We start from the raw sequence: 27,009 nt of genomic DNA on the forward strand, positions 1-27,009 counted from the left end.
GCAGTACTGCAGTCCAGGCTCTGCTCATGACCTGAGTTCAATCCCGGTGGAAGCTGGGTTCAGGTAGCTGGCTCAAGGTTGATTCAGCCTTCCATCCTTCTGAGGTGGGTAAAATGAGTCCCCAGCTTGCTGGGGGGGGGGGGGAAGCGTAGATGACTGGGGAAGGCAAGGGCAAACCACCCCGTTAAAAGTCTGCCTTGAAAACGACTGGTGCTTGCACCTTTACCTTTACAAATGGGGACTTTCCAGGTAGCTTTACATTTACGATGGGAAACAGGTATAGTACTGTAGACTCTTATCTCCAGGGAGGTGTAGCCTAATATGCAAAGGAGTTCCTGCTACAAAGAAAAGCCCTGATTACTTTGTTTACAAGCCCTTGAATGAGATTATAACCGGCTGTTGCCTGTGATGACATTTTAGTGTCTGCAACCGGTCGGGAGACGCCTTTGGACAGCTGGCCCCCTGAGGGCCCTTTCCCAGCTCAAAGATGACCAGTCGGTTGTACGACAGCATCGAGCCCAACGTCATCGACAGCGAGATGCTCCAGAAGGCGGTGGAGGAGCAAGGGCCCAAAGAAGAAGCCGGCCAGCTGGCCAAGAGAGAAGGCATCAATTTCAAAGACGTCAAGGAGCTGCAGCTCGATTTCAGAAGTAAAGCCCCGAAGGATGCAACGTTTGCCTTACAGGCTGGCGCCCAGCGGTGCCACGGAGCCTGGCAGCATTTTTCCTGGTGTTTTCAGAGAGTGGGTGGGACTCTTGCCCAGCAGGGCTTCCGATTGGCTACTGGAGAGCTGGTTGGCTATGCAGATCACGATAATGTCGATTTAATTTCAGCTTCTACCACCCTACTGGCTTTATTCTCTGACCGGTTTCGCACTAATAATAATAATAATGATAAGCTTTTATTTATATCCTGCCCTCCCTGCCGAGGTAGGCTCAGGGCGGCTCACAAGACATGGAGTGTACCATGATTATAAAATACAATTATACAATAAGATACAGTTAAAACACATTAGATGAATAAATTAATTAAAACCACTACAAATTAAAAGGTGCTACAGTACAATATATATATCCAGTACAGTACAATATATATATCCAGATGGTTAGATGTCACTTTCAGGTTTCCATCTTATAGGCCAGTTGGAAAAGGACAGTTTTACAAGCCCTGCGGAACTGATTAAAGTCCCGCAGGGCTCACACCTCTTCTGGCAGTTGATTCCACCAGTGGGGAGCCATCATTGAGAAGGCCTGTTCCCTCGTTGTTTTCAGTTTGGCCTCCCTTGGTCCAGGGATTTTTAGAAGATTTTGAGAGCTAGATCTCAGTGCTCACTAGGGCTTGTTCCGGGCAGAGAGCCCTTTTGATCCCGGGACTTCTCTCCGTTTTCGCACAAGTTGCCCCGGAGCTGTGAGTTGGCGCGCCGTTCTCCCACAGCAAGCAGGAACCGCTTGGAAGAGGATTTTGCTTGCTGCGGAAGAACGCTGTGCCAAATCGCAGCTCCAGAGCAACGTGTGTGGAAGCGGAGAGAAGCCCCAGGAGCAAGAGGGCTCTCCGCTCCGCCTCGTGTGAAATCGTCTCTATCGCTCCTCTTTCCCACGGTATTTTTTTAAAAATTACCCCTCTTCCCCTGCGCCCTTGGGATTCCGATGTGTGGTAAATGCCGTCTCTTTCAGCAACCAATTTCTAGTTGTGCCCACCGCCCAGGTCCGAATACCAAAGGTGCTCACAGGCTCAGAAAGGTTGGGGACCTTTGCGTGACCCTCTTTTAATTCCGCTGAAGTCCATGGCTAGTACAGCTCGAAGCTAGTACAGCTCGACACGGCATTCTTTGGCTCCCTCATCTTAGTTCATTTAACTGCTGCAAGATCCATTGCGACAACTCCTTCAAAACGAGCTGCTTGTCCTTGGCTCGCCTGTCTCCTAGTGCAGGGGTGTCGAACTCATTCGCTATGAGGGCCGGATCTGACATAAATGAGACCTTGTTGGGCCAGGCCATGTGGGGTTGGGTGGGGCCATGTCTGTACCTACTTAAGATTAGGTAGCAGAGATAAAATTTTATAAAAAACACAGACAAGCACAAATATATATATTTTAAAAAACTTAAAACATGCTTAAAACGTTAGCACTCATTGGTCTTAAAGATGGGGAAGCTCTGGCTCTTTCCTTCCTTCCCCAGGGGACTTGGGGGGGGGGAGGAGCCTCAGCCAATAGAAGGCAGAGAGACTTGGCTCGGTAGCGCTGCTGTGCAATTGAGAGAGCCTGGCAAAGCAAACTCTTCTTCCCAAGGAAGGAGCCTCAGCCAATGGAGAAAATAGAGACTTTGCTCTTTAGCTCCCGTGCAATTGAGCAAGCCTTGAAAAGCAAGCGGTTATGCAGAAGGAAGCAAGAGAGAGGGAGAGGGACGGTGGCTCAGTGGTAGAGCCTCTGCTTGGGAAGCAGAAGGTCCCAGGTTCAATCCCCAGCATCTCCAAAAAAGGGTCCAAGCAAATAGGTGTGAATAACCTCAGCTTGAGACCTTGGAGAGCCATGAATGGGGCTGTGGCTCAGTGGTAGAGCATCTGCTTGGGAAGCAGAAGGTCCCAGGTTCAATCCCCGGCATCTCCAACTAAAAAGGGTCCAGGCAAATAAGCGTGAAAAACCTCAGCTTGAGACCCTGGAGAGCCACTGCCAGTCAGGTGAGGGACCATGGCTCAGTGGTAGAGCATCTGCTTAGTAAGCAGAAGGTCCCAGGTTCAATCCCTGGCATCTCCAAAAAAGGGTCCAGGCAAATAGGTGTGAAAAACCTCAGCTTGAGACCCTGGACAGCCACTGCCAGTCAGGTGAGGGACGGTGGCTCAGTGGCAGAGCATCTGCTTGGTAAGCAGAAGGTCCCAGGTTCAATCCCCGGCATCTCCAAAAAAGGGTCCAGGCAAATAGGTGTGAATAACCTCAGCTTGAGACCCTGGAGAGCCATGAATGGGGCTGTGGCTCAGTGGTAGAGCATCTGCTTGGTAAGCAGAAGGTCCCAGGTTCAATCCCCGGCATCTCCAACTCAAAAGGGTCCAGGCAAATAGGTGTGAAAAACCTCAGCTTGAGACCCTGGAGAGCCGCTGCCAGTCTGAGTAGACAATACTGACTTTGATGGACCAAGGGTCTGATTCAGTAGAAGGCAGCTTCATATGTTCATATGAGAAGGAATCAGATGACAGCCGGTTGCTCGGGGGCCTGATAGGAGCCCTCCGGAGGCCTGATTTGACTTCCGAACTCCACGTTTGACGCCGCTGTCCTAGTGATAGGACTTGTCGGATTGAAAATATCTGGCTATTATTATAATGTGGGCTTGGTTATGTTGTTGGGGGAGACCGCTGTCCGATCACAGCCAGTATAGGGCCATCAGGTGCAGTATTTAAGGCAAGAGATGCTCAGAAGTGCTTTGCCATTGCCTGCCTCTGTGCAGCCACCCTGGGCTTCCTTGGTGGTCCCCATGTGGGTACTAAAGTGGGCTGACCCTGCTTAGCTCTTGAGATCTGATGAGTTTGGGCTAACCTGGGCCATCCAGCTCCGGGCTTATGCTAGGACAGTTCGTGTAGAGACGCGCAATGCCAAAAGGGTGATCTCGTAAGTCGGCCCAAAGGTTTATTTTTATTCATTTGCTTCATTTATATCCCACCTTTCATCCCAGCCAACGCCATTCTCCAGTCTGGTGTAGTGGTTAAGTGTGCAGACTCTTATCTGGGAGAACCGGGTCTGATTCCCCACTCCTCCACTTGCACCTGCTGGCATGGCCTTGGGTCAGCTGCTGGGATGGCCTTGGGTCAGCCAGAGCTCTCTTATCTGGGAGAACCAGGTTTGATTCCCCACTCCTCCACTCGCAGCTGCTGGAATGGCCTTGGGTCAGCCAGAGCTCTCTTATCTGGGAGAACCGGGTTTGATTCTCCACTCCTCCTCTTGCACCTGCAGGAATGGCCTTGGGTCAGCCAGAGCTCTCTTATCTGGGAGAACCGGGTTTGACTCCCCACTCCTCCACTTGTAGCTGCTGGAAGGGCCTTGGGTCAGCCAGAGCTCTCTTATCCGGGAGAACCGGGTTTGATTCCCCACTCCTTCACTTGCACCTGCTGGAATGGCCTTGGGTCAGCCAGAGCTCTCTTATCTGGGAGAACCGGGTTTGATTCCCCACTCCTCCACTTGCACCTGCTAGCATGGCCTTGGGTCAGCCAGAGCTCTCTTTTTTTGGGAGAACCGGGTTTGATTCCCCACTCCTCCACTTGCAGCTGCTGGAATGGCCTTGGGTCAGCCAGAGCTCTCTTACCTGGGAGAACCGGGTTTGATTCCCCACTCCTCCGCTTGCAGCTGCTGGAATGGCCTTGGGTCAGCCAGAGCTCTCTTATCTGGGAGAACCGGGTTTGATTCCCCACTCCTCCACTTGCACCTGCTGGAATGGCCTTGGGTCAGCCAGAGCTCTCTTATCTGGGAGAACCGGGTTTGATTCCCCACTCCTCCGCTTGCAGCTGCTGGAATGGCCTTGGGTCAGCCAGAGCTCTCTTATCTGGGAGAACCGGGTTTGATTCCCCACTCCTCCACTTGAACCTCCTGGAATGGCCTTGGGTCAGCCAGAGCTCTCTTATCTGGGAGAACCGGGTTTGATTCCCCACTCCTCCACTTGCAGCTGCTGGAATGGCCTTGGGTCAGCCATAGCTCTCTTATCTGGGAGAACCGGGTTTGATTCCCCCACTCCTCCACTTGAACCTGCTGGAATGGCCTTGGGTCAGCCAGAGCTCTCTTATCTGGGAGAACCGGGTTTGATTCCCCACTCCTCCACTTGAACCTCCTGGAATGGCCTTGGGTCAGCCAGAGCTCTCTTATCTGGGAGAACCGGGTTTGATTCCCCACTCCTCCACTTGCAGCTGCTGGAATGGCCTTGGGTCAGCCAGAGCTCTCTTATCTGGGAGAACCGGGTTTGATTCCCCCACTCCTCCACTTGCACCTGCTGGAGTGACCTTGGGTCAGTCATAACTCTGTCAGAAGCTATTCTCTGAAGAGCAGTTCTTTCAAGAGCTCTCTCAGCCCCTCCTACCTCACAGGGTGTCTGTTGTGGGTTAAGTTAGGTTAGGTTTATTCGATTTATATCCCACCCTCCCCGTCGAAGCAGGCTCCGGGCGGCTAGGAGGAGAGGGGAAAGGAAAGGAGATTGTGAGCCACTCTGAGACTCCACTAGGTACTGAAGGGCAGGGTATAAATCCAATCTCTTATTTGTCTTCTCCATTTTATGCTCAAGACAACCCTGTGAGGTAGGCTAGGCTGAGAGTGTATGGCCGGTCCAAGGTCAGCCCAGAAGCTTCCGTGACAGAGTAAGAAATTCATACTTGGGGTTCCCAGTTGAACATTCTAATTTAAATTGTTCTAGTTGAACATTCAAGAGCCCCGTGGCGCAGGGTGGTAAAGCTGCAGTCCTGCAGTCCAAACTCTCTGCTCACGACCTGAGTTTGATCCCGGCGGAAGCTGGGTTCAGGTAGCTGGCTCAAGGTTCACTCAGCCTTCCATTCTTCCGAGGTCGGTCAAATGAGGACCCAGCTTGCTGGGGGGAAAGTGTAAAAGACTGGGGAAGGCAATGGCAAACCACCCTCTAAAAAGTCTGGCGTGAAAACATCGTGATGCAACTTCACCCCAGAATTGTAAATGAGTGGTGCTTGCACAGGGGACTAACTTTACCTTTAGTTGAACATTCTAACTAATTTAAATTGTTCTACCAGTTTTAATCTATGTACTGTTTTATATTAACTGATATACATTGCCCAGAGCCTGGCGCTAGCTGGGATGGGGCAATTAATTAAGTCGAATTAATAATAACTGCAGCACCTTAACTGGCTTTCGGTTAGACACGAGACCACCTTAAAATGTCTGGCTGTTTTTTGGTCCCAGATATCTTGAAGATTGACAATCTCTGGCAGTTCCCCAATCTGACCAAGCTGCAGCTGGACAACAACATCATCGAGAAGATCGAGGCGCTGGACAGCCTGGTTCATCTGGTCTGGCTGGGTAAGGAATCTGCGAAAGTGCTGTTTGACACTCCCCTGTGACTGCCACCTCACGCAGCCTGAACATGTAGACCGCCACGTCTGGCGATTGATTGGGTGGCCAAGCTTTTGGAAATGTTTTGGTTGTGGAGTTGTGGAGCCCCACGCTGTGCTCATAAGAACATAAGAGAAGCCGTGTTGGATCAGGCCAGTGGCCCATCCAGTCCAACACTCTGTGTCACATAAGAACATAAGAGAAGCCATCTTGGATCAGGCCAGTGGCCCATCCAGTCCAACACTCTGTGTCACAGAAGAACATAAGAGAAGCCCTGTTGGATCAGGCCAATGGCCCCTCCAGTCCAACACTCTGTGTCACAGAAGAACATAAGAGAAGCCATGTTGGATCAGGCCAGTGGCCCATCCAGTCCAACACTCTGTGTCACATAAGAACATAAGAGAAGCCATGTTGGATCAGGCCAGTGGCCCATCCAGTCCAACGCTCTGTGTCACATAAGAACATAAGAGAAGCCATGTTGGATCAGGCCAGTGGCCCCTCCAGTCCAACACTCTGTGTCACATAAGAACAGAAGAGAAGCCCTGTTGGATCAGGCCAGTGGCCCATCCAGTCCAACACTCTGTGTCACATAAGAACATAAGAGAAGCCATGTTGGATCAGGCCAATGGCCCCTCCAGTCCAACACTCTGTGTCACATAAGAACATAAGAGAAGCCACGTTGGATCAGGCCAGTGGCCCCTCCAGTCCAACACTCTGTGTCACATAAGAACATAAGAGAAGCCATGTTGGATCAGGCCAGTGGCCCATCCAGTCCAACACTCTGTGTCACATAAGAACATAAGAGAAGCCATGTTGGATCAGGCCAATGGCCCCTCCAGTCCAACACTCTGTGTCACTTAAGAACATAAGAGAAGCCATGTTGGATCAGGCCAATGGCCCATTCATTCCAACACTCTGTGTCACAGAAGAACATAAGAGAAGCCATGTTGGATCAGGCCAATGGCCCATTCATTCCAAAACTCTGTGTCAAAGAAGAACATAAGAGAAGCCATGTTGGATCAGGCCAATGGCCCATCCAGTCCAACACTCTGTGTCACATAAGAACATAAGAGAGGCCATGTTGGATCAGGCCAATGGCCCATCCAGTCCAACACTCTGTGTCACACAGTGGCCAAAAAAAACCAGGCGCCATCAGGAGGTCCATCAGTGGGGCCAGGACACTAGAAGCCCTCCCACTGTGCTCCCCCAGCACCAAGAATACAGAGCATCCTCAGACATAAGAACATAAGAGAAGCCATGTTGGATCAGGCCAGTGGCCCCTCCAGTCCAACACTCTGTGTCACACAGTGGCCAAACGCAAGAGGCCACCAGGAGGTCCATCAGTGGGGCCAGGACACTAGAAGCCCTCCGTTGCCCTCCCAAGCCCCAAGAATACAGAGCATCCCTGCCCCAGACATAAGAACACAAGAGATGCCATGTTGGATCAGGCCAGTGGCCCATCCAATCCAACACTCTGTGTCACACAGTGGCCAAAAGCAAGAGGCCATCAGGAGGTCCACCAGTGGGGCTAGGACACTAGAAGCCCTCCCACTGTTGCCCCTCACAAGCACCAAGAAGACAGAGCATCCCTGCCCCAGACAGAGAGTTCCAACAATACACTGTGGCTGATAGTCACTGATGGACCTCTGCTCCATATGCTTATCCAATCCCCTTTGAAGCTGTCTATGCTTGTAACTCCCACCACCTCCTGTGGCAGTGCATTCCATCGTGCCGCCTGTCCAGAGATCGACAGGCACCATTTGCCTCTCAACCAGCCAGGATTGGGATCGGCCCGGTGACCTCTAAACACAAAACCTGCGTGCCTGTCGGGTGACGAGGAGGAGGAGCCAGGAGCTTAGCGCTCTCCAAAGAACGCCTGGCGTAGTCGGGCTCGCTCGGCCTGTGTGGCCGCATTCATGATCAGCTTTTGCGCTTCGTGAGAGAAGCGTTTTGTTCCCTCCGCCGTGTCCCAGCCTCGGCCTGTTAGCAAAACAGAATGACCTCATCGGAATGCCTTTTGTTTGAATGACTGGCACGTCGTGAATAACATTCTTTTCAGAACGTTTCGGAGGGCAGCCTTGCTGACGTGCAGCGGGACAGCTGGGTTTGAGTCCAGAGGCCCCTTAGAGACCAACAGGAGCTTCAAGGCATGAGCTTTCAAGAGTCAAGATCCCTTCAATAGGCGTGAGAAGAAATGGAGATCTCAGAGTCCCCCAAACCGTGTTCCCTCTAAGCTGAGTTAGCATAAGAGCATAAGACAGGGGCGGCCAACAGTAGCTCTCCAGATGTTTTTTTTGCCTACAACTCCCATCAGCCCCAGCCAGCATGGCCAATGGCTGGGGCTGATGGGAGTTGTAGGCCAAAAACATCTGGAGAGCTACCGTTGGCCACCCCTGACATAAGAGAACAGAAGAGAAGCCCTGTTGGATCAGGCCAATGGCCAATCCAATCCAAGACTCTGTGTCACACAGTAGCCAAAAAACCCAGGTGCCATCAGGAGGTCCACCAGTTGGGCTAGAAGCCCTCCCACCGTGCCACCCCCACCGAAGTACCAAGAATACAGAGCATCAACTGCCCCAGACAGAGAGTTCCAACAATACGCTGTGGCTAAGAGCCACTGATGGACATCTGCTCCAGATGTTGACCCAATCCCCTCTTGAAGCTGGCTATGTGGCCACCTCCTGTGGCAGTGAATTCTATGTGTCAATCACCCTTTGGGTGAAGAAGGACTTCCTTTTATCCGTTCTAACCCGACTGCTCAGCAATTTCATTGAATGTCCATGAGTTCTTGTATTGTGAGAAAGGGAGAAAAGGACTTCTTTCTGTGCCTTCTCTATCCCATGCCTAATCTTGTAAACCTCTATCACAGGGGTGGCCAACTGTAGCTCTCCAGATTATTTTTTTTGCCTACAACTCCCATCAGCCCCAGCCAGCATGGCCAATGGCTGGGGCTGATGGGAGTTGTAGGCCAAAAACATCTGGAGAGCTACCGTTGGCCACCCCTGCTCTGTCATGTCACCCCTCAGTCGATGTTTCTCCAAGCTAAAGAGCCCCAGGCGTTTTAACCTTTCTTCATAGGGAAGGTGTTCCAAACCTTTAATCATTCTAGTTGCCCTTTTCTGGACTTTTCCCAATGCTATAATATCTTTTTTGAGGTGTGGTGACCAGAGTTGTACACAGGACTCCAAATTAGCATGAGCTGGATTACATTTTTTTTAGCCTCGGGCTCACACACATTTGTCTTAGCTCGAGAAAAATGGCCCCAGAGCAACTAGATGCAGCAGCTCACAACTTTATTGGCAGAGAGATCCAGGTGGGCATCTGCCCAGACTTGCTAGCAATCGAGTGATTAACAGACATTCATTACCTCATTCTCCCATTCTGACATGGTAGTGTTTCATTGGTTTCCCACGCCAATGCTATCCAGGCCAAATGCTCTTTCAATTTGTTAATTTCACTCTTTTGCCATCAGGTTCTAACTTAAGACCACTTTGCATTCTAAACCACTGCCCACCAGCTACAAGTAGCTCTGCTCACCGTACCCCATTCCATTGTCTGATGAAGTGTGCTTCTAGCACCCGAAAGCTTACGTTGTGAATAAAACTTGGTTGGTCTTAACGGTGCTGCTGGACTCCAACTTTACTGGCAGTAGCTCATGAAGTAGATTTTTTGCTCACAAGAAAAAAGATGATATTGGATTTATATCCCACCCTCCACTCTGAATCTCAGAGTCTCAGAGCAGCCACAATCTCCTTTATCTTCCTCCCCCACACCCTGTGAGGTGGGTGGGGCTAAGAGGGCTCTCACAGCAGCTGCTTTCAAGGACAACCTCTGCGAGGGAGTAGTTGGAATTTCCTGCCTTGCACAAGAGGTTTGGACTAGATGACCCTTGAGGTTCTTTCCAGTTCTGTTTCTCCCACACCACGCTACAGCTCCCAACCCTGTTTGAGTGCACAATTCCAACATACTTGGTTCTTTAACTCAGATCACTTTGTTCCAGAAAGGTAGGACTTTGGACATTTACCTCCTAACAAAGACCACAAGAGAAGCCATGTTGGACCAGGCCAGTAGCCCATCCAGTCCAACACTGTGTCACATAAGAACATAAGAGAAGCCATGTTGGATCAGGCCAGTGGCCCATACAGTCCAACACTCTGGGAGTTTTCGCACTCACCTTCAGCCGGCGCGACCCCCCTCTTCACCACGCAGGATCTGCGCGGATTTCGCACTAAACGCTGCGGAGCAGCCGGAAGAGCCGGAAACTCCCGGCGCAAAAGCCGCGCAAACGGAAACTGCTTTTTGGCGGTTTCTGTTTGAGCGGCTTTTGCGCCGGGAGTTTACGGCACTTCCGGCTGCTCCGCAGCGTTTAGTGCGAAATCCGCACAGATCCTGCGCGGTGAAGAGGGGGGTCGCGCCGGCTGAAGGTGAGTGCGAAAACACCCTCTGTGTCACATAAGAACATAAGAGAAGCCATGTTGGATCAGGCCAACGGCCCATCCAGTCCAACACTCTGTGTCACATAGGAACAGAAGAGAAGCCCTGTTGGATCAGGCCAATGGCCCATCCAGTCCCACACTCTGTCACATAAGAACATAAGAGAAGCCATGTTGGACCAAGCCAGTAGCCCATCCAGTCCAACACTCTGTGTCACAGAAGAACATAAGAGAAGCCATGTTGGATCAGGCCAGTGGCCCATCCAGTCCCACACTCTGTGTCACATAAGAATATATATGGCCTGGGACCTGCCTACCTGAAGGACTGTCTCTCCCCACATGTTCCCCAGAGAGTACTGAGGTCTGGGACTCAAAACCTTCTCACCATCCCCGGGCCTAAGGAAGTTCGTCTTAAGACAACCAGAGACAGGGCCTTTTCCAGAATGGCCCCTACATGGTGGAACCAGCTGCTGGAAGAGGTGAGGGCCCTGCGGGACCTTGCTCAGTTCCGCAGGGCCTGCAAGACAACCCTCTTCCGGCGAGCCTACACCTGACTGGAAATAAATGTAGCTTATTAGACTTCTGTATAGATTTGATGTTAAGATACGGTATAGATTTGATGTTAAGATTTTAAGGCTTCTAGGTTTTTAAATGTTCTGACTTTTTTAAAGGTTTATATATGTAATAATAATTTAAACTCTGTTTTATTGTTTGCTGTGAGCCGCCCGGAGCCATTTTTATGGGAAGGGCGGGATACAAGTCATAGAATAAATAAATAAATAAACAAACAAACAAACAAACAAACATAAGAGAAGCCATGTTGGATCAGGCCAATGGCCCATCCGGCCCAACACTCTGTGTCCCAGAAGAACATAAGAGAAGCCCTGTTGGATCAGGCCAGTGGCCCATCCAGTCCAACACTCTGTGTCACATAAGAACATAAGAGAAGCCCTTTTGGATCAGGCCAATGGCCCCTCCAGTCCAACACTCTGTGTCACATAAGAACATAAGAGAAGCCCTGTTGGATCAGGCCAGTGGCCCATCCAGTCCAACACTCTGTGTCACATAAGAACATAAGAGAACCCATGTTGGATCAGGCCAGTGGCCCATCCAGTCCAACACTCTGTGTCACATAAGAACATAAGAGAAGCCATGTTGGATCAGGCCAGTGGCCCATCCAGTCCAACACTCTGTTTCACATAAGAACATAAGAGCAGCCATGTTGGACCAGGCCAATGGCCCATCCAGTCCAACACTCTGTGTCACACAGTGGCCAAAAAAATCCCCAGGTGCCATCAAGAGGTCCATCAGTGGGGCAGGACACTAGAAGCCCTCCCACTGTTGCCCCTCAAGCACCAAGAATACTGAGCATCACTGCCCCAAACAGAGAGTTCCAACAATACGCTGTGGCTAATAGCCACTGGGGGACCTCTGCTCCAGATGTTTATCCAATCCCCTCTTGAAGCTGGCTATGCTTGTAGCTGCCACCACCTCCTGTGGCAGTGAATTCCATGTGTTAATCGCCCTTTAGGTGAAGAAGGACTTCCTTTTATCCATTCTAAAGGCTATCAAAACTCTCGGTCTGACCAAAACTTATGACCAAAGCGGAGCAAGGCCAAAGTCCATATTTCTAGCGACCGTGTAGCCTGCCTGCTCTGGGAGCCCAGCCCTGGTCGCTGCTTCCAAACCACGGCAGCCTTCCCCTGTAGACAGCGGCTCCAAAGCAAGAGAAGATGCTCCGGTTACATTCCTCTTTGAGTGGTACCCAGATCGACAGTAATTTCACGCAGTACAGCAGAGATCACGGAGTCCCATTCATTTCGTTAAACATCTGCTTACGCGTGAATACGAAACCGCCTTTCAGTTCAGGTTTTGAACCGTTCCAAAGCCATGAACTCCAGCAAGGAACCTGCTTTCCCCATTCCTTCCCCACCCCCAGATCTGTCCTTCAACAACATTGAAGTCATCGAAGGCCTTGACGCTCTAGTAAACTTGAAAGACCTCAGCTTGTTCAACAACAGGATCTCCAAGATCGAGAACCTGGATGCCCTGGAGCAGCTGCAGATATTCTCGATCGGGAACAACAACATCGGGGCCCTAGAAAACGTAAGTGTCGGCAAAGAGGAGCAATCTGAGGTTTGCTTATTTATTTGTTTTATTCCATTTCTATCCCGCCCTCCTCGCAAAGCACAACCTTGTCACTACATGGGACATAAAACCACATTTAAAAGGGAAAAAAGATAATGAAAACATAAAACCGTTTCAGGTACTGTAACGATCTTTACATTTCCATTTGTTGTTCCAGCTGGATGTTCGTATGAAGCTGCCTTCTACTGAATCAGACCCTCCTGGGTCCATCAAAGTCAGTCTTGTCTTCTCAGACTGGCAGCGGCTCTCCAGGGTCTCAAGCTGAGGATTTTCACGCCTACTTGCCTGGACCCTTTTTGGAGATGCCAGGGATTGAACCTGGGACCTTCTGCTTACCAAGCAGATGTTCTACCACTGAGCCACCATCCCTCCCCTTAGACGTATGAACCTATGAAGCTGCCTACTATTGAATCAGACCCTCGGTCCATCAAAGTCAGTATTGTCTTCTCAGACTGGCAGCGGCTCTCCAGGGTCTCCAGCTGAGGTTTTTCACGCCTACTTGCCTGGACCCTTTTTAGTTGGAGATGCCAGGGATTGAACCTGGGACCTCCTGCTTCCCAAGCAGATGCTCTACCACTGAGCCACAGCCCCATTCATGGCTCTCCAGGGTCTCAAGCTGAGGATTTTCACACCTCTTTGCCTGGACCCTTTTTAGTTGGAGATGCCGGGGATTGAACCTGGGACCTCCTGCTTCCCAAGCAGATGCTCTACCACTGAGCCACAGCCCCATTCATGGCTCTCCAGGGTCTCAAGCTGAGGATTTTCACACCTCTTTGCCTGGACCCTTTTTAGTTGGAGATGCCGGGGATTGAACCTGCGACCTCCTGCTTCCCAAGCAGATGCTCTACCACTGAGCCACAGCCCCATTCATGGCTCTCCAGGGTCTCAAGCTGAGGATTTTCACGCCTACTTGCCTGGACCCTTTTTGGGAGATGCCAGGGATTGAACCTGGGACCTTCTGCTTCCCAAGCAGATGCTCTACCACTGAGCCACCGTCCCTCCCCTTTCTGTCCTTACAGAAAGATCGATCGTAGGTCCGTCTTCAAGGTGACCCAGTTGTTTCGGGGCCTGTTGCAGCCAATCATCTTAATCTCTCGTGGTTCTCTGTGCTCCAACTCCGCTCAGTGGGTCTTACTCATAAGTGGACAGATGTGAAATGGACCTGCTCCTCTTTAAAACATCACTAGCTGCTGGAGCAATGGAGGAACAACTGCAAGCGGTCCCAGGGCTAGGGGTGCCTGCCCCCCCCCCCTAGGCTGAAGCCCCGACCTCTGCCCCCCCTCCAGTGTTTTTTTTTTTTGCGTGCGCTACAGTGACGTCACTGCCACACATCCCTGGACTTTGCCGAGCCTGCAGCTGGCGCGGGGGGGAGGGGGCGGGGACAATGGTGACGGGCAGGGGATGGTGCGACTGAGGGGAAGCGGGCGGCGAGCAGCCACGGGGAGGGGACAGTGGCGGGCGGCCGCAAGGAGGCAAATGGCAGGCGGGAAGGCGAACAGCAGGCGGCTGCGGGGAAGCAAACAGCGGGCAGGCGGGCAGCCGCGGGGAGGCAAATGGCGGCCAGCTGCAAGGAGGAGAGGGACGGCAGTGGCCATGTGGAGAAGGGGCGTCTCATGGCACCCCTTGGCCAAGTGGCATCCGAGGCAGCCGCCTCCTTGGCCTACTCCTACGCTCCAGCCCTGACTGCAAGGATAATCAGCAAACCCCTCTCCGTGCAGACACCAGGATTCAAAGTATAACTATTTTTAGTGTTGGCTGACAAATCCAAACAGTAATAAATTCTAATGATGCACGGAATGTACAATATACAAGAAATCATACAGGGGGGAAAAAAACCGTTTTAGAAACTGACACGAAGGTCATTTGCAGAAACGTTCCATGATGAATTATAAATATAATACAGCAAGGCAGGAGAAATGATACATAATGAAAAGCAGCCATTCAGTTTCGGCACTACTTACCTGCTGCATTTATTATTTGAGAAGATGGTCCTTGGAAGAAGGGCTACTTGTCCCGAAGCGATTTGGGACCGGTTCTCTGGAGGTCAAACTTTCAGAGCCAGTTTAGTGTAGTGGTTAAGTGTGCAGACTCTTATCTGAGAGAACCGGGTTTGATTCCCCACTCCTCCTCTTGCACCTGCTGAGATGGCCTTGGGTCAGCCATAGCTCTGGCACAGGTTGTCCTTGAGAGGGCGGCTGCTGTGAAAGCCCTCTCAGCCCCACCCACCTCACAGGATGTTTGTTGTGGGGGAGGAAGATAAAGGAGATTGTGAGCCGCTCTGAGACTCTTCGGAGTGGAGGGCTGGATATAAATCCAATGTCTTCATCTACCTCACAGAGTGTCTGTTGTGGGGGAGGAAGGGAAAGGAGATTGTGAGCCGCTCTGAGACTCTTCGGAGTGGAGGGCGGGATATAAATCCAATGTCTTCATCTACCTCACAGGGTGTCTGTTGTGGGGGGCGGGAAGGTCAAGGAGATTGTGAGCCGCTCTGAGACTCTTCGGAGTGGAGGGCGGGATATAAATCCAATATCTTCATCTACCTCACAGGGTGTCTGTTGTGGGGGGCGGGAAGGTCAAGGAGATTGTGAGCCGCTCTAAGACTCTTCGGAGTGGAGGGCAGGATATAAATCCAATGTCTTCATCTACCTCACAGGGTGTCTGTTGTGGGGGAGGAAGGGAAAGGAGATTGTGAGCCGCTCTGAGACTCTTCGGAGTGGAGGGCAGGATATAAATCCAATGTCTTCATCTACCTCACAGGGTGTCTGTTGTGGGGGAGGAAGCGAAAGGAGATTGTGAGCCGCTCTGAGACTCTTGAGTGGAGCGCGGGATATAAATCCAAGGTCGTCTTCTTCAATAAATAAATACAATTATATTTGGACTCTGGTCACAGAAAGTACAGTAGGAGCGGCGCGCATTGTAGATTGATTTTTCCTCCTGTATGATTTCTTGTATATTGTACATCACGTATATTATTGGAATTTATTACCATTTGAATTTGTTAGTAAACACCAAAAATAGTAATACTTTGGATCATTGCGTTTGCACGAAGAGGGGTCTGGTGATTATCCTCTTTAAAACATGGCTCATGGGCAGAAGCTGGAATGTGCAAGTTACTGATGGTAGAATGAGGCAGAATCTGCCTTTGAGAAAACTGCCTGTCGAAGTAGTGACTGGCAGGATAGCCACAGGGCTGCCGCCTTCTCTCAGAGAAAGAGATCTCACATCTAAGATTGCCAGCCTGCAGGTAAGTTAATATAAAGAAACTGTAAACTGTGAATAAATGACTTAAGAGATGATTCAATCAGCGTACAACGATAAAGTGGTGATAAGCAAGTCTCCTAAATTCATTCGAAATGTTCTTTCCGTGATCCGAGCTCTGCGATTTGAAAACGTACGAAGTGGAATTACGTTTTCGGCGCAAGCACTTTTAACTCCTTGAGAAAGCTGAATCCAAGCTGGACTTTGTAATTCAATGGGATGATGTTTACTCGACTCTGAATTGCAATGGGATTATATTTCGTCCTGGACGTATACCTTGAATGAATGGAGGAGACCTGTTTAGAATCTATTGTTATGTATCAGGGGTGGCCAAACTTGCTTAATGTAAGAGCCACAAAATTAACGTCAGATGCAAGACATGGACACCGGATGTTTGAGAGAAAGGAGGGAGGGGAGGGAGGGACAGGTGGAAAGAAAACAAACCGCCGGTATGGAGACGCATATAAATATTTGTTCCTTAAGGAGATGCTGCTCTCTCGTCTTTCTGCCGCAGCTGGTCTACCTTAGGAAGTTCAAACACCTGCGCACTTTGAACCTCACGGGGAATCCGGTGTGTGAGAATGAGGCGTACGCCACGTACATTGCAGCGTACCTACCAGACCTCGTGTACCTGGATTTTAGAATGGTGGAAGACAGCACGGTAAGAGCTTGAGGCCCAGTCCCAATTGGCAGGGCCTGTTTTTCATTTTTCCCATGCGTTCAGGAGGTCCAGAAACATGCCTAAACCAATGCCAAAGCATTTCCTTCTCTGACTCTCACTCTGCCCTGGTCTTCTACTAACCCATCTGGGGGCAGGAACCTACTTTTCAGGGCTTTTTGTGTTGATTATGGTTGGCCACTGTGTGAAAAAGGAATTCTGGATTAGATGGACCCCCACTGGCCTGACCCAGCAGGGCTCTTCTGAGGTTCTTCTCAGGGGAAGGCCTCGGCCTCTTTGCCCTGTTGTTGGCCCTCCAGAGGAACTGGCTGGCCTCTGTGTGAGACAGGTGGCTGGACTAGATGGACCCTCCCTGGTCTGACCCTGCAGGGCTCTTCTGAGGTTCTTCTCATGGGAAGGATTTGGCCTCTGTGCCGTGTTGTTGGCCCTCCAGAGAAACTGGGTGGCCACTGTGTGAATGCTGGATTAGATGGACCCTCATTGGTCTGACCCAGCAGGGCTCTTCTGATGTTCTTCTCAGGAGAAGGCCTCGGCCTCTGTGCCCTGTTGTTGGCCCTCCAGAGGAACTGGTTGGCCACTGTGTGAGATGGGATGCTGGACTAGAAGGACCCTCATTGGTCTGACCCAGCAGGGCTCTTCTGATGTTCTTCTCAGGGGAAGGCCTCGGCCTCTGTGCCCTGTTGTTGGCTCTCTAGAGGAACTGGTTGGCCCCTGTGTGAGACAGGATGCTGGACTAGAGGGACCCTCCCTGGTCTGATCCAGCATGGCTCTTCTGAGGTTCCTCTCAGGGGAAGGCCTTGGCCTCTCTGCCCTGTTGTTGGCTCTCTAGAGGAACTGGCTGGCCACTGTGTGAGACAGGATGCTGGACTAGAGGGACCCTCCCTGGTCTGATCCAGCAGGGCTCTTCTGAGGTTCCTCTCAGGGGAAGGCCTTGGCCTCTCTGCCCTGTTGTTGGCTCTCTAGAGGAACTGGCTGGCCACTGTGTGAGGCAGGAGGCTGGTCTAGAGGGACCCTCGCTGTACTGATCCAATAGGGCTCTTCTGAGGTTCTTATATTAGATCGGGGATCCGCAATGCGGTGCCCTTGGGCACCACAGTGCCCACCAACACCTTTTTGGCACGGATCCTTTTTAGAAGTAGGTGAGGGCAGGCTTCGTATTGGCTGCTGGTGATTAGATCAGCTGGGCAGATTTTGAGAAAATTGCTCCAACAGTAGTTTTGTTACAACTTAAGATCTTCACTATGTGGCTGGAGGTAAGCTGCAGCAGCCATCGTGTGGTCGGCTCTGCCTCCCCTCACCATCTCGCAGCGGCACCTACCACACTGTTTCAGAATTCCAGTGGTGCCCACAGGCTCTAAAAGGCTGGGGGTTCGGGTCATGGGGAATTGGTCTATCAGTGGCGACAAGCCATCGTCACTGAAGGGGACTTCCCACATTCACTGACAGTAAACCTGTCGGTAACCCCTTAGTTCTTCAGTAAGCCAAATTTGTACGGTAGGCCTGCCTCCTATACTACCACTCAGGACTTCTTTGCATATTAGGCCACACACCCCTGATGTAGCCAATCCTCCAAGAGCTTGGAATTCTAGCAGGGGCTCCTTTGCATATTAGGCCACACACCCCTGATGTAGCCAATCCTCCAAGAGCTTGGAATTCTAGCAGGGGCTCCTTTGCATATTAGGCCACACACCCCTGATGTAGCCAATCCTCCAAGAGCTTGGAATTCTAGCAGGGGCTCCTTTGCATATTAGGCCACACCCCACTGATGTAGCCAATCCTCCAAGAGCTTGGAATTCTAGCAGGGGCTCCTTTGCATATTAGGCCACACACCTCTGATGTAGCCAATCCTCCAAGAGCTTGGAATTCTAGCAGGGGCTCCTTTGCATATTAGGCCACACCCTTCTGATGTAGCCAATTCTCCTGGAGCTTCCAGTAGGCCCTGCAGGCTCTTGGAGGACTGGCTACGTCAGGGGGTGTGGCCTAATATGCAAAGGAGTTCCTGCTACAAAAAAAAATCCCTGCTACCGCTATTCCGGGACGGACACAGCGGCAAACTAGGTCTCCAGCAGCCCCCGTCTTCCTAAGTCAGCTTGCTTGGCCAATGGAGACTGATCCGCATAAGCGCTCTCTCTCTCTCCCTCTCTCTCTCTCTGTCTTTGTCTCTCGTTGCTCAGAGGGAGATCGCCTTCATCAAATACCAGTACGCCATCGAAGAGATGAAACAAGGGGAATCGGTGGCCCTGGCCAAGCAAGAGGCTGAGGCGGCCCAGCAGAAGGAGCTGGACTATCACAAGGTAACTCCAGGGCCGTCGCCAGATTTCATGTTTGGTGGGACCCACAGAAGGGTTCGTTGTTGGGGGAGGAGGCAGGGGAGCACCCAGTTTGGCGGCCCTGGGCTCCCGGCACTGTCAGCCGCCTTGAGTCCCCCAAGCTAACCCCCCTTCGCCTGGGCAGTCACAGCAGCTCTGCTCCCCCCACCCCTTTCTTAGGCCAACACCATGCTGGTAATTATTAGGAAGGGAATTGAAAACAAATCAGCCAGTATCATACTGTGTGCGATTCTGGTCAAAAAGGATATTATAGCACTGGAAAAAGTGCAGAAAAGGGCAACTACAATGATTACAGGCTTGGAACACTTTCCCTATGAAGACAAATGGTTCATCCAGTCCAGGATCCTGTCTCACATAATGGCCAACCAGTTGCTCTGGAGGGGCAACGAAGTGGCAGAGAGGCCAAAGCCTTCCCCTGATAAGAACATCAGAAGAGCCCTGCTGGGTCAGACCAGTCAGAGTCCATCTAGTCCAGCCTCCTTTCTCACACAGGGGCCAGCCAGTTCCTCTGGAGGGCCAACAGCAGGGCAGAGAGGCAGAGGCCTTCCCCTGAGAAGAACATCAGAAGAGCCCTGCTGGGTCAGACCAGTGAGGGTCCGTCTAATCCAGCCTCCTGTCCCACATAGGGTCCAACCAGTTCTTCTGGAGGGCCAACCACAGGGCACAGAGGCCGAGGCCTTCGCCTGACGTTGCCTCCCGGCTCTGCGATACAGAGGATCAGCGCCTCTAAATGGCAGTCACTATGGCTAGTAGCCTTTGATAGACTCACCCTCCATTAATCTATCTAATCCCGTTAAAAGCTGTTTATTTCTGTGGCCGTCACGACTGTCCCGGGCAGCGAATTCCACATTTATCGTTTATGCAAGTAAGTTTGTGAAGCCATTTTTGTGCTGTGCAGCCTCATTGGCTGTGCTGAAAAGCCCTCTTGAGTGTTCCAGTTTTACTCAGTTTGTGGAAGTCTGGGACAGCAGAAGCTTTCCTGACCTCCTGGGGCAGGCCATTCCATAAGGCAGAACGATATATGCAATATATATGGGGAGGGATGGTGGCTCAGTGGTAGAGCATCTGCTTGGAAAGCAGAAGGTCCCAGGTTCAATCCCCGGCATCTCCAAAAAAGGGTCCAGGCAAATAGGTGTGGAAAACCTCAGCTTGAGACCCTGGAGAGCCGCTGCCAGTCTGAGAAGACAATACTGACTTTGATGGACCAAGGGTCTGATTCAGTAGAAGGCAGCTTCATATGTTCATGTGTACAGGTAAATTTAAAACATCAGAGTTTGTTTTTCCTTTTTCCCTCTTCTGTTTGGCAACACCCTTCACCCTCTGAGTCGGCTTACGTGGAGTATCTCAATGGCTCCTTCCTCTTCGACAGTATGTACGCTGAAGACCTCGAGGCTGCCAAACTGGAGTACCTCCCCGGAGTGCCGGAACTGCTGGAGACATATCCTTCCGGGTTCAGAACAAAACAGTCAGTTTTTTGAGAATGGGATGTTAGAAGAAGACAGCAGTATTATACCCCGCACTTCTCTCTGAGACTCAGAGTGACTCACAATCTCCTTTATCTCCTTCCCCCACAACAGACATCCTGTGAGGTGGGTGGGGCTGAGAAAGCTCTGACAGAAGCTGCCCTTTCAAGGACAACTCATACAAGAGCTATGGCTGACCCAAGGCCATTCCAGCAGCTGCAAGTGGAGGAGAGGGGAATTAAACCCAGTCCTCCCAGATAAGAGAGCTCTGGTTGACCCGAGGCCATTTCAGCAGCTGCAAGAGGAGGAGTGGGGAATCAAACCCAGTTCTCCCAGATAAGAGAGCTATGGCTGACCCAGTGCCATTCCAGCAGCTGCAAGTGGAGGAGTGGGGAATCAAACCTGGTTCTCCCAGACAAGAGAGCTACGGCTGACCCAAGGCCATTCCAGCAGCTGCAAGTGGAGGAGTGGGGAATCAAACCCGGTCCTCCTAGATAAGAGAGCTCTGGCTGACCCAAGGCCATTCCAGCAGGTGCAAGTGGAGGAGCGGGGAATCAAACCCGGTTCTTCCAGATAAGAGAGCTCTGGCTGACCCAAGGCAATTCCAGCAGCTGCAAGTGGAGGAGTGGGGAATCAAACCCGGTTCTCCCAGATAAGAGAGCTCTGGCTGACCCAAGGCCATTCCAGCAGCTGCAAGTGGAGGAGTGGGGAATCAAACCCGGTCCTCCCAGATAAGAGAGCTCTGGCTGACCCAAGGCCATTCCAGCAGCTGCAAGTGGAGGAGTGGGGAATCAAACCCGGTCCTCCCAGATAAGAGAGCTCTGGCTGACCCAAGGCCATTCCAGCAGCTGCAAGTGGAGGAGTGGGGAATCAAACCCTGTTCTCCCAGATAAGAGAGCTCTGGCTGACCCAAGGCCATTCCAGCAGCTGCAGGTGGAGGAGTGGGAAATCCAACCCGGTTCTCCCAGATAAGAGAGCTCTGGCTGACCCAAGGCCATTCCAGCAGGTGCAAGTGGAGGAGTGGGGAATCATACCAGGTTCTCCCAGATAAGAGTCCGTGCACTTAACCACTACACCAAACTCCAAACCTCAGGGGTAGCCCACATCCCCAAACCCCATCCTGGCCCCCTTCCTGTCAAGTGCGAGAGCCCCACTCGAACAAGAGAGGATACAGTTATGGGGACCAAAGAGATTTGAGTCCCGTAGCACCTTAAAGAGAAGATTATGAAGGCCTAAGCTTTGGAGGGGTCAAGGCTCCCTTTATCAGTTACCCAGGAAATCTCATTGGTCTCCGAGACGGTCGTGGGTTCAGATCTAGCTGTTTTCCTGCAACCAACACAGAACGCAGCGGCCTTTTCCTTGACTCCCGCCCCACTTACAAGGGCAAATTCGTCGCAATTTGCGAGACCCTCTTCGAGTACGGCCTGCAGCAGCACGAGAAGCGGAAGGCCGAGGTGGCGCTCTTCTACGAGTGCCTCCACGAAGCTCTGGAGGAAAACCGCGAGCAGGGCAGCCAGATCATGGCCGACTTCGACGAGAAGCACCGCCTGGTACGTGGCTGGCCGTTTCGGCATTTGTGTTTTTTTTTTTAAAATGTATTTATTAAAACATTTGTGTCCCACTTTTCCTCGCGGTCCAAAGCAGCTTACGATAACGGCGGAAGAAGCCTTCTCTGTTGAAACCTAAACGTAAAAACAGCAGGCCCCTAAAACTCTGCTGCTCAGTCCCTCTCAAAAAACCCTTCGAAGCAGCTGCCCTTGCAGGGCTCCTGGAGATCTCTGGGGAGGGGGTCCCTCAGCTCTTCCACAAAACTGGAGATGACAGAAAAGGCCCAGGTTGGTCAATGTCAGAAGGACTGCCAGATCACTGCAGTTGATGGACAGGGATGTGTAGAATCATAAGAGTTGGAAGGGACCTCTAGGGCCATCTAGTCCAACCCCCTGCACAATGCAGGAAACTCACAAATGCCTCCCCCTAAATTCACAGGATCTTCATTGCTGTCAGATGGCCATCCAGCCTCTGTTGAAAAACCTCCAAGGGAGGAGAGCCCACCACCTCCCGAGAAAGCCATTGAGGAACGGTTCTAACGGTCAGGAAGTTCTTCCTCATGTTGAGCCGGAAACTCTTTTGATTTAATTTCAACCCATTGGTTCTGATCCTACCTTCCGGGCCCACAGAAAACAATTCCACACCCTCCTCTAGATGACAGCCGTACAAGTACTTGAAGGTGATCCGATCACCTCTCAGCTGCCTCCTCTCCTTGCTAAACAGCTCCTTCAGCCTTTCCTCTCCAGACCCCTCACCATCTTCGTCGCCCTCCTCTGGACCCGTTCCAGCTTGTCTAAAACCGCCTCACACTGATTTATTTATTTATATCCCGTCCCTTCCAAACGGACTCAGGGCAGCTAACAATCAAAACAAAACCAACATCTCTGTTTCCGATATAAAATGAGAAGACATAATAATTTACAATTAAAAAAACAAAACAAAACACTGGTGCTTTGCAACGTATTAAAAGCTTCGGCGGCTCAGATCATACTAGGCTTTCCAATTATCTGTTGGTGGTCCTTCCGGTGGAGTTGCCCAGCGGCATGAGTGGCAACTTCTCCCCAAGTTGTTATAGGCTTGTTTAAAAAGTTCGGTTTTACAAGCCCTGCGGAATTGGGAGAGATCCCGCAGGGCTCTTATGGCCTCGGGGAGAGCAGTCCACAGCATTGGTGCTGCCACTGAGAAGGCCCTGGCCCCTATAGTCTGGCCTCTCTTGGTCCGGGGATGGACAGTAGATGTTGAGTTCCCGAACGCAGTGCTCTCTGGGGAACATATGGGGAAAGGCGGTCCCTTAGATACGACAGGTCCTCAGCCATATAGGCTGTGACGGAACCGGCCCGATTCTGCCTTCAGACCCGGTCCCGTCAACTCCCCATTGAGTCGCCAACTCCTGGAGGGAGCTATTTCTCCTCTGGCCACTTGGGCTCGCTGCCACCACCTGCTCAGTCTAGGGGCTCAGATTGAGAGGAACAGGACTCCCAATCCCCCTCTCCAGCTCTGAGGCCAGGCCTCAATGTCCTCTGCCACCCTGTACTTGGGTATCACAGAGACCACAGCCCATCTTCGGGGAACCCCTGGAGGATTGGCACCTTATCCAACTTCATGCCTTCCCCCTTCCCCAGGGCCCCCTTCATAAAGCAGTCTGGTCTAAGCGGTTGGGGATCTATGTGGTACAGAGTTTGACTGCCAGCATTCAAAACAGTAAAAATGTTTAATAAGAAGAGAAAGACAAAAAATAAAAACAAAAACAGTTACATGTAAAAGTTTAGCACAGCACCTGATCAGCAACAAGAAGGACAAATAAAAGGTGGATTTAAACGCATCCTCTCGTCCCTGGTGTAAACTTGCCCTACCTTGTGAATTACTGCCTGGGGGCCACTCCACCTATCCCACAGGCAGGAACCCACAGACTGGCAACCTCTCTCCTTGAGCGCCAGCCGAGAACTGCCCTTTTCCCGCCTAACTCAAATAAAAAGAACAAAAGAACTTCCTGCCCCTCTAGGAGGCTTTCCCCCTAGAGGCGCTGGTTTAACTCTGGAAGGGAGGGGGGGATGAAGGGAAGGCTAGGCCCCAAAGCCTGCTTTAGTAGTTTCATGTTCCCCTCCAACCAAGCACCAACATTAACTCAGATGGCGTTTCTCCACATAGGCCTTAAAAGGTCAATACCAGCACTTTGAAACGGACTCGGCGCACAGTAGGCAGCCAGCGCAGCTCTTTCAACACTGGTCGAATGTGCTCCCAACAAGGGAGCCCCATTAACAACCGTGCTGCAGCATTCTGCAGGGTGCGTCAAGGGCTGGTACTGTCTACTCAGGCTGGCAGGGGCTCTCCGGGGTCTCAGGGCAGAGGTCTTTCGCATCACCTCCTGCCGGATCCTTTTACCAAGAGATGCCAGGGATTGAACCCGGGACCTTCCGCATGCCAAGCGGAGGCTCTGCCACTAAGCCATGGCCTTTCAGATTAGCCTGCCTGTCCTGCTGTCTGGATCCGGAGCTACGCCTTCGGGGTGACCACCTTTATTGTGATTTCTCGTTGCATGCAGCAGGACCATGGCGCAGAGTGGCAAAGCTGCAGTACTGCAATCGGAGCCAGTTTGGTGTAGTGGTGAAGTGCGTGGACTCTTATCTGGGAGAACCGGGTTTGATTCCCCACTCCTCCACTTGCACCTGCTGGCATGGCCTTGGGTCAGCCATAGCTCTCTTATCTGGGAGAACCGGGTTTGATTCCCCACTCCTCCACTTGCACCTGCTGGAATGGCCTTGGGTCAGCCATGGCTCTCTTATCTGGGAGAAACGGGTTTGATTCCCCACTCCTCCACTTGCACCTGCTGGAATGGCCTTGGGTCAGCTATAGCTCTCTTATCTGGGAGAACCGGGTTTGATTCCCCACTCCTCCACTTGCACCTGCTGGAATGGCCTTGGGTCAGCCATGGCTCTCTTATCTGGGAGAACCGGGTTTGATTCCCCACTCCTCCACTTGCACCTGCTGGAATGGCCTTGGGTCAGCCAGAGCTCTCTTATCTGGGAGAACCGGGTTTGATTCCCCACTCCTCTGCTTGCAGCTGCTGCAAAGTCCTTGGGTCAGCCAGAGCTCTCTTATCTGGGAGAACCGGGTTTGATTCCCCACTCCTCCACTTGCACCTGCTGGAATGGCCTTGGGTAAGCCAGAACTCTCTTATCTGGGAGAACCGGGTTTGATTCCCCACTCCTCCACTTGCAGCTGCTGGAATGGCCTTGGTTCAGCCAGAACTCTCTTATCTGGGAGAACCGGGTTGGATTCCCCACTCCTCCACTTGCACCTGCTGGAATGGCCTTGGGTCAGCCATAGCTCTCTTATCTGGAAGAACCGGGTTTGATTCCCCACTCCTCCACTTGCAGCTGCCGGAATGGCCTTGGGTCAGCCATAGCTCTCTTATCTGGGAGAACCGGGTTTGATTCCCCACTCCTCCACTTGCAGCTGCTGGAATGGTCTTGGGTCAGCCAGAGCTCTCTTATCTGGGAGAACCGGGTTTGAATCCCCACTCCTCCACTTGCAGCTGCTGGAATGGCCTTGGGTCAGCCATGGCTCTCTTATCTGGGATAACCGGGTTTGATTCCCCACTCCTCCACTTGCAGCTGCTGGAATGGCCTTGGGTCAGCCATTAGCTCTTGCAGGGATTGTCCTTGGAAGGGCAGCTGCTGTGAGAGCCCTCTCAGCCCCACCCACCTCACAGGGTGTCTGTTGTGGGGGGAGAAGATAAAGGAGATTGTGAATCACTCTGATTCAGAGAGTAGGGCAGGGTATAAATCTGCAATTATTCTTCTTCTTCTCTGTTCACGACCTGAGTTCGATCCCAGCGGAAGCTGGTTCAGGTTACCGGCTCCATGTTGACTCAGCCTTTCATCCTTCCGAGGTCAGTCAAATGAGGACCCAGCTTGCTGGGGGGACAGCGTAGATGACTGGGGAGGGCAATGGCAAACCACCCTGTAAAAAGTCTGCCATGAAAACATTGCAAAAGCAACATCACCCCAGAGTCGAAAACGACTGGTGCTTGCACAGGGGACTCCCTTGACCTTTATACTAGACTTATAAGTTGCCACAGTAAAGTCTGTTTCTTGGGCCTGCTTTTAAACGTTACACTGGTACTCGCCAACGTGACCCCGTACATGTCTTGACTCAGCCTTTGGGCCCTGCAGAAGAAGAAGAAGATATTGGATTTATATCCCGCTCTCCACTCCAAAGAGTCTCAGAGCGGCTCACAATCTCCTTTACCTTCCTCCCCCACAACAGACACCCTGTGAGGTGGGTGGGGCTGGAGAGGGCTCTCACAGCAGCTGCCCTTTCAAGGACAGAGTCTCAGAGCGGCCTACAATCTCCTTTCCCTTCCTCCCCCACAACAGACACCCTGTGAGGTGGGTGGGGCTGCAGAGGGCTCTCACAGCAGCTGCCCTTTCAAGGACAGAGTCTCAGAGCGGCCTACAATCTCCTTTCCCTTCCTCCCCCACAACAGGCACCCTGTGAGGTGGGTGGGGCTGGAGAGGGCTCTCACAGCAGCTGCCCTTTCAAGGACAGAGTCTCAGAGCGGCCTACAATCTCCTTTCCCTTCCTCCCCCACAACAGACACCCTGTGAGGTGGGTGGGGCTGGAGAGGGCTCTCACAGAAGCTGCCCTTTCAAGGACAGAGTCTCAGAGCGGCCTACAATCTCCTTTCCCTTCCTCCCCCACAACAGACACCCTGTGAGGTGGGTGGGGCTGGAGAGGGTTCTCACAGCAGCTGCCCTTTCAAGGACAACCTCTGCCAGAGCTATGGCTGACCCAACGCCATTCCAGCAGGAGCAAGTGGGGGAGTGGGGGATCAAACCCGGTTCTCCCAGTTTTGAGTCCGCGCACTTAACCACTACACCAAACTGGCTCTCCGTTCAGGTGCTGTTTTAGCACACCAGAGATCTGTGGCTTGGCTGGGCATTGTGGTACATACCAACATTGCAGGCGCACGTTCAGCTGCCTGGTTTAAATAAGACGATGGCGTGCCTACAGAGTTGCCGTGGTGAATGGCTCTGCCCTATCAACGCCGCTGCTTTGACACCCACCCTTGCGACAGCCAACAAGGGGGAGGGGGGGTG

The 27,009-nt window shown here is 51.8% G+C and overlaps 1 protein-coding gene and 1 non-coding gene across 2 annotated transcripts in view; both read left to right on the forward strand.

The window, feature by feature from the left end:
* The first annotated feature begins 466 nt into the window (after window positions 1-466).
* Window positions 467-27,009, forward strand: part of DRC3 (dynein regulatory complex subunit 3) — a 34,391-nt gene continuing 7,848 nt past the window's right edge. Inside the window, exons 1-7 of the mRNA XM_060260607.1 lie at window positions 467-650; window positions 5,899-6,015; window positions 12,421-12,587; window positions 16,402-16,548; window positions 18,741-18,860; window positions 20,222-20,334; window positions 21,735-21,909. Coding sequence (XP_060116590.1) covers window positions 488-650; window positions 5,899-6,015; window positions 12,421-12,587; window positions 16,402-16,548; window positions 18,741-18,860; window positions 20,222-20,334; window positions 21,735-21,909 — 1,002 coding nt within the window. The 5' untranslated portion in view covers window positions 467-487. The remainder of the gene's footprint in view (window positions 651-5,898; window positions 6,016-12,420; window positions 12,588-16,401; window positions 16,549-18,740; window positions 18,861-20,221; window positions 20,335-21,734; window positions 21,910-27,009) is intronic.
* On the forward strand, window positions 2,681-2,751 carry TRNAT-AGU (transfer RNA threonine (anticodon AGU)). The gene has a single exon. It is a non-coding gene; the product is annotated as a tRNA-Thr (tRNA).

Source organism: Heteronotia binoei, chromosome 20 (genome assembly GCF_032191835.1).
Source record: "Heteronotia binoei isolate CCM8104 ecotype False Entrance Well chromosome 20, APGP_CSIRO_Hbin_v1, whole genome shotgun sequence".
Classification (NCBI taxonomy): domain Eukaryota; kingdom Metazoa; phylum Chordata; class Lepidosauria; order Squamata; family Gekkonidae; genus Heteronotia; species Heteronotia binoei.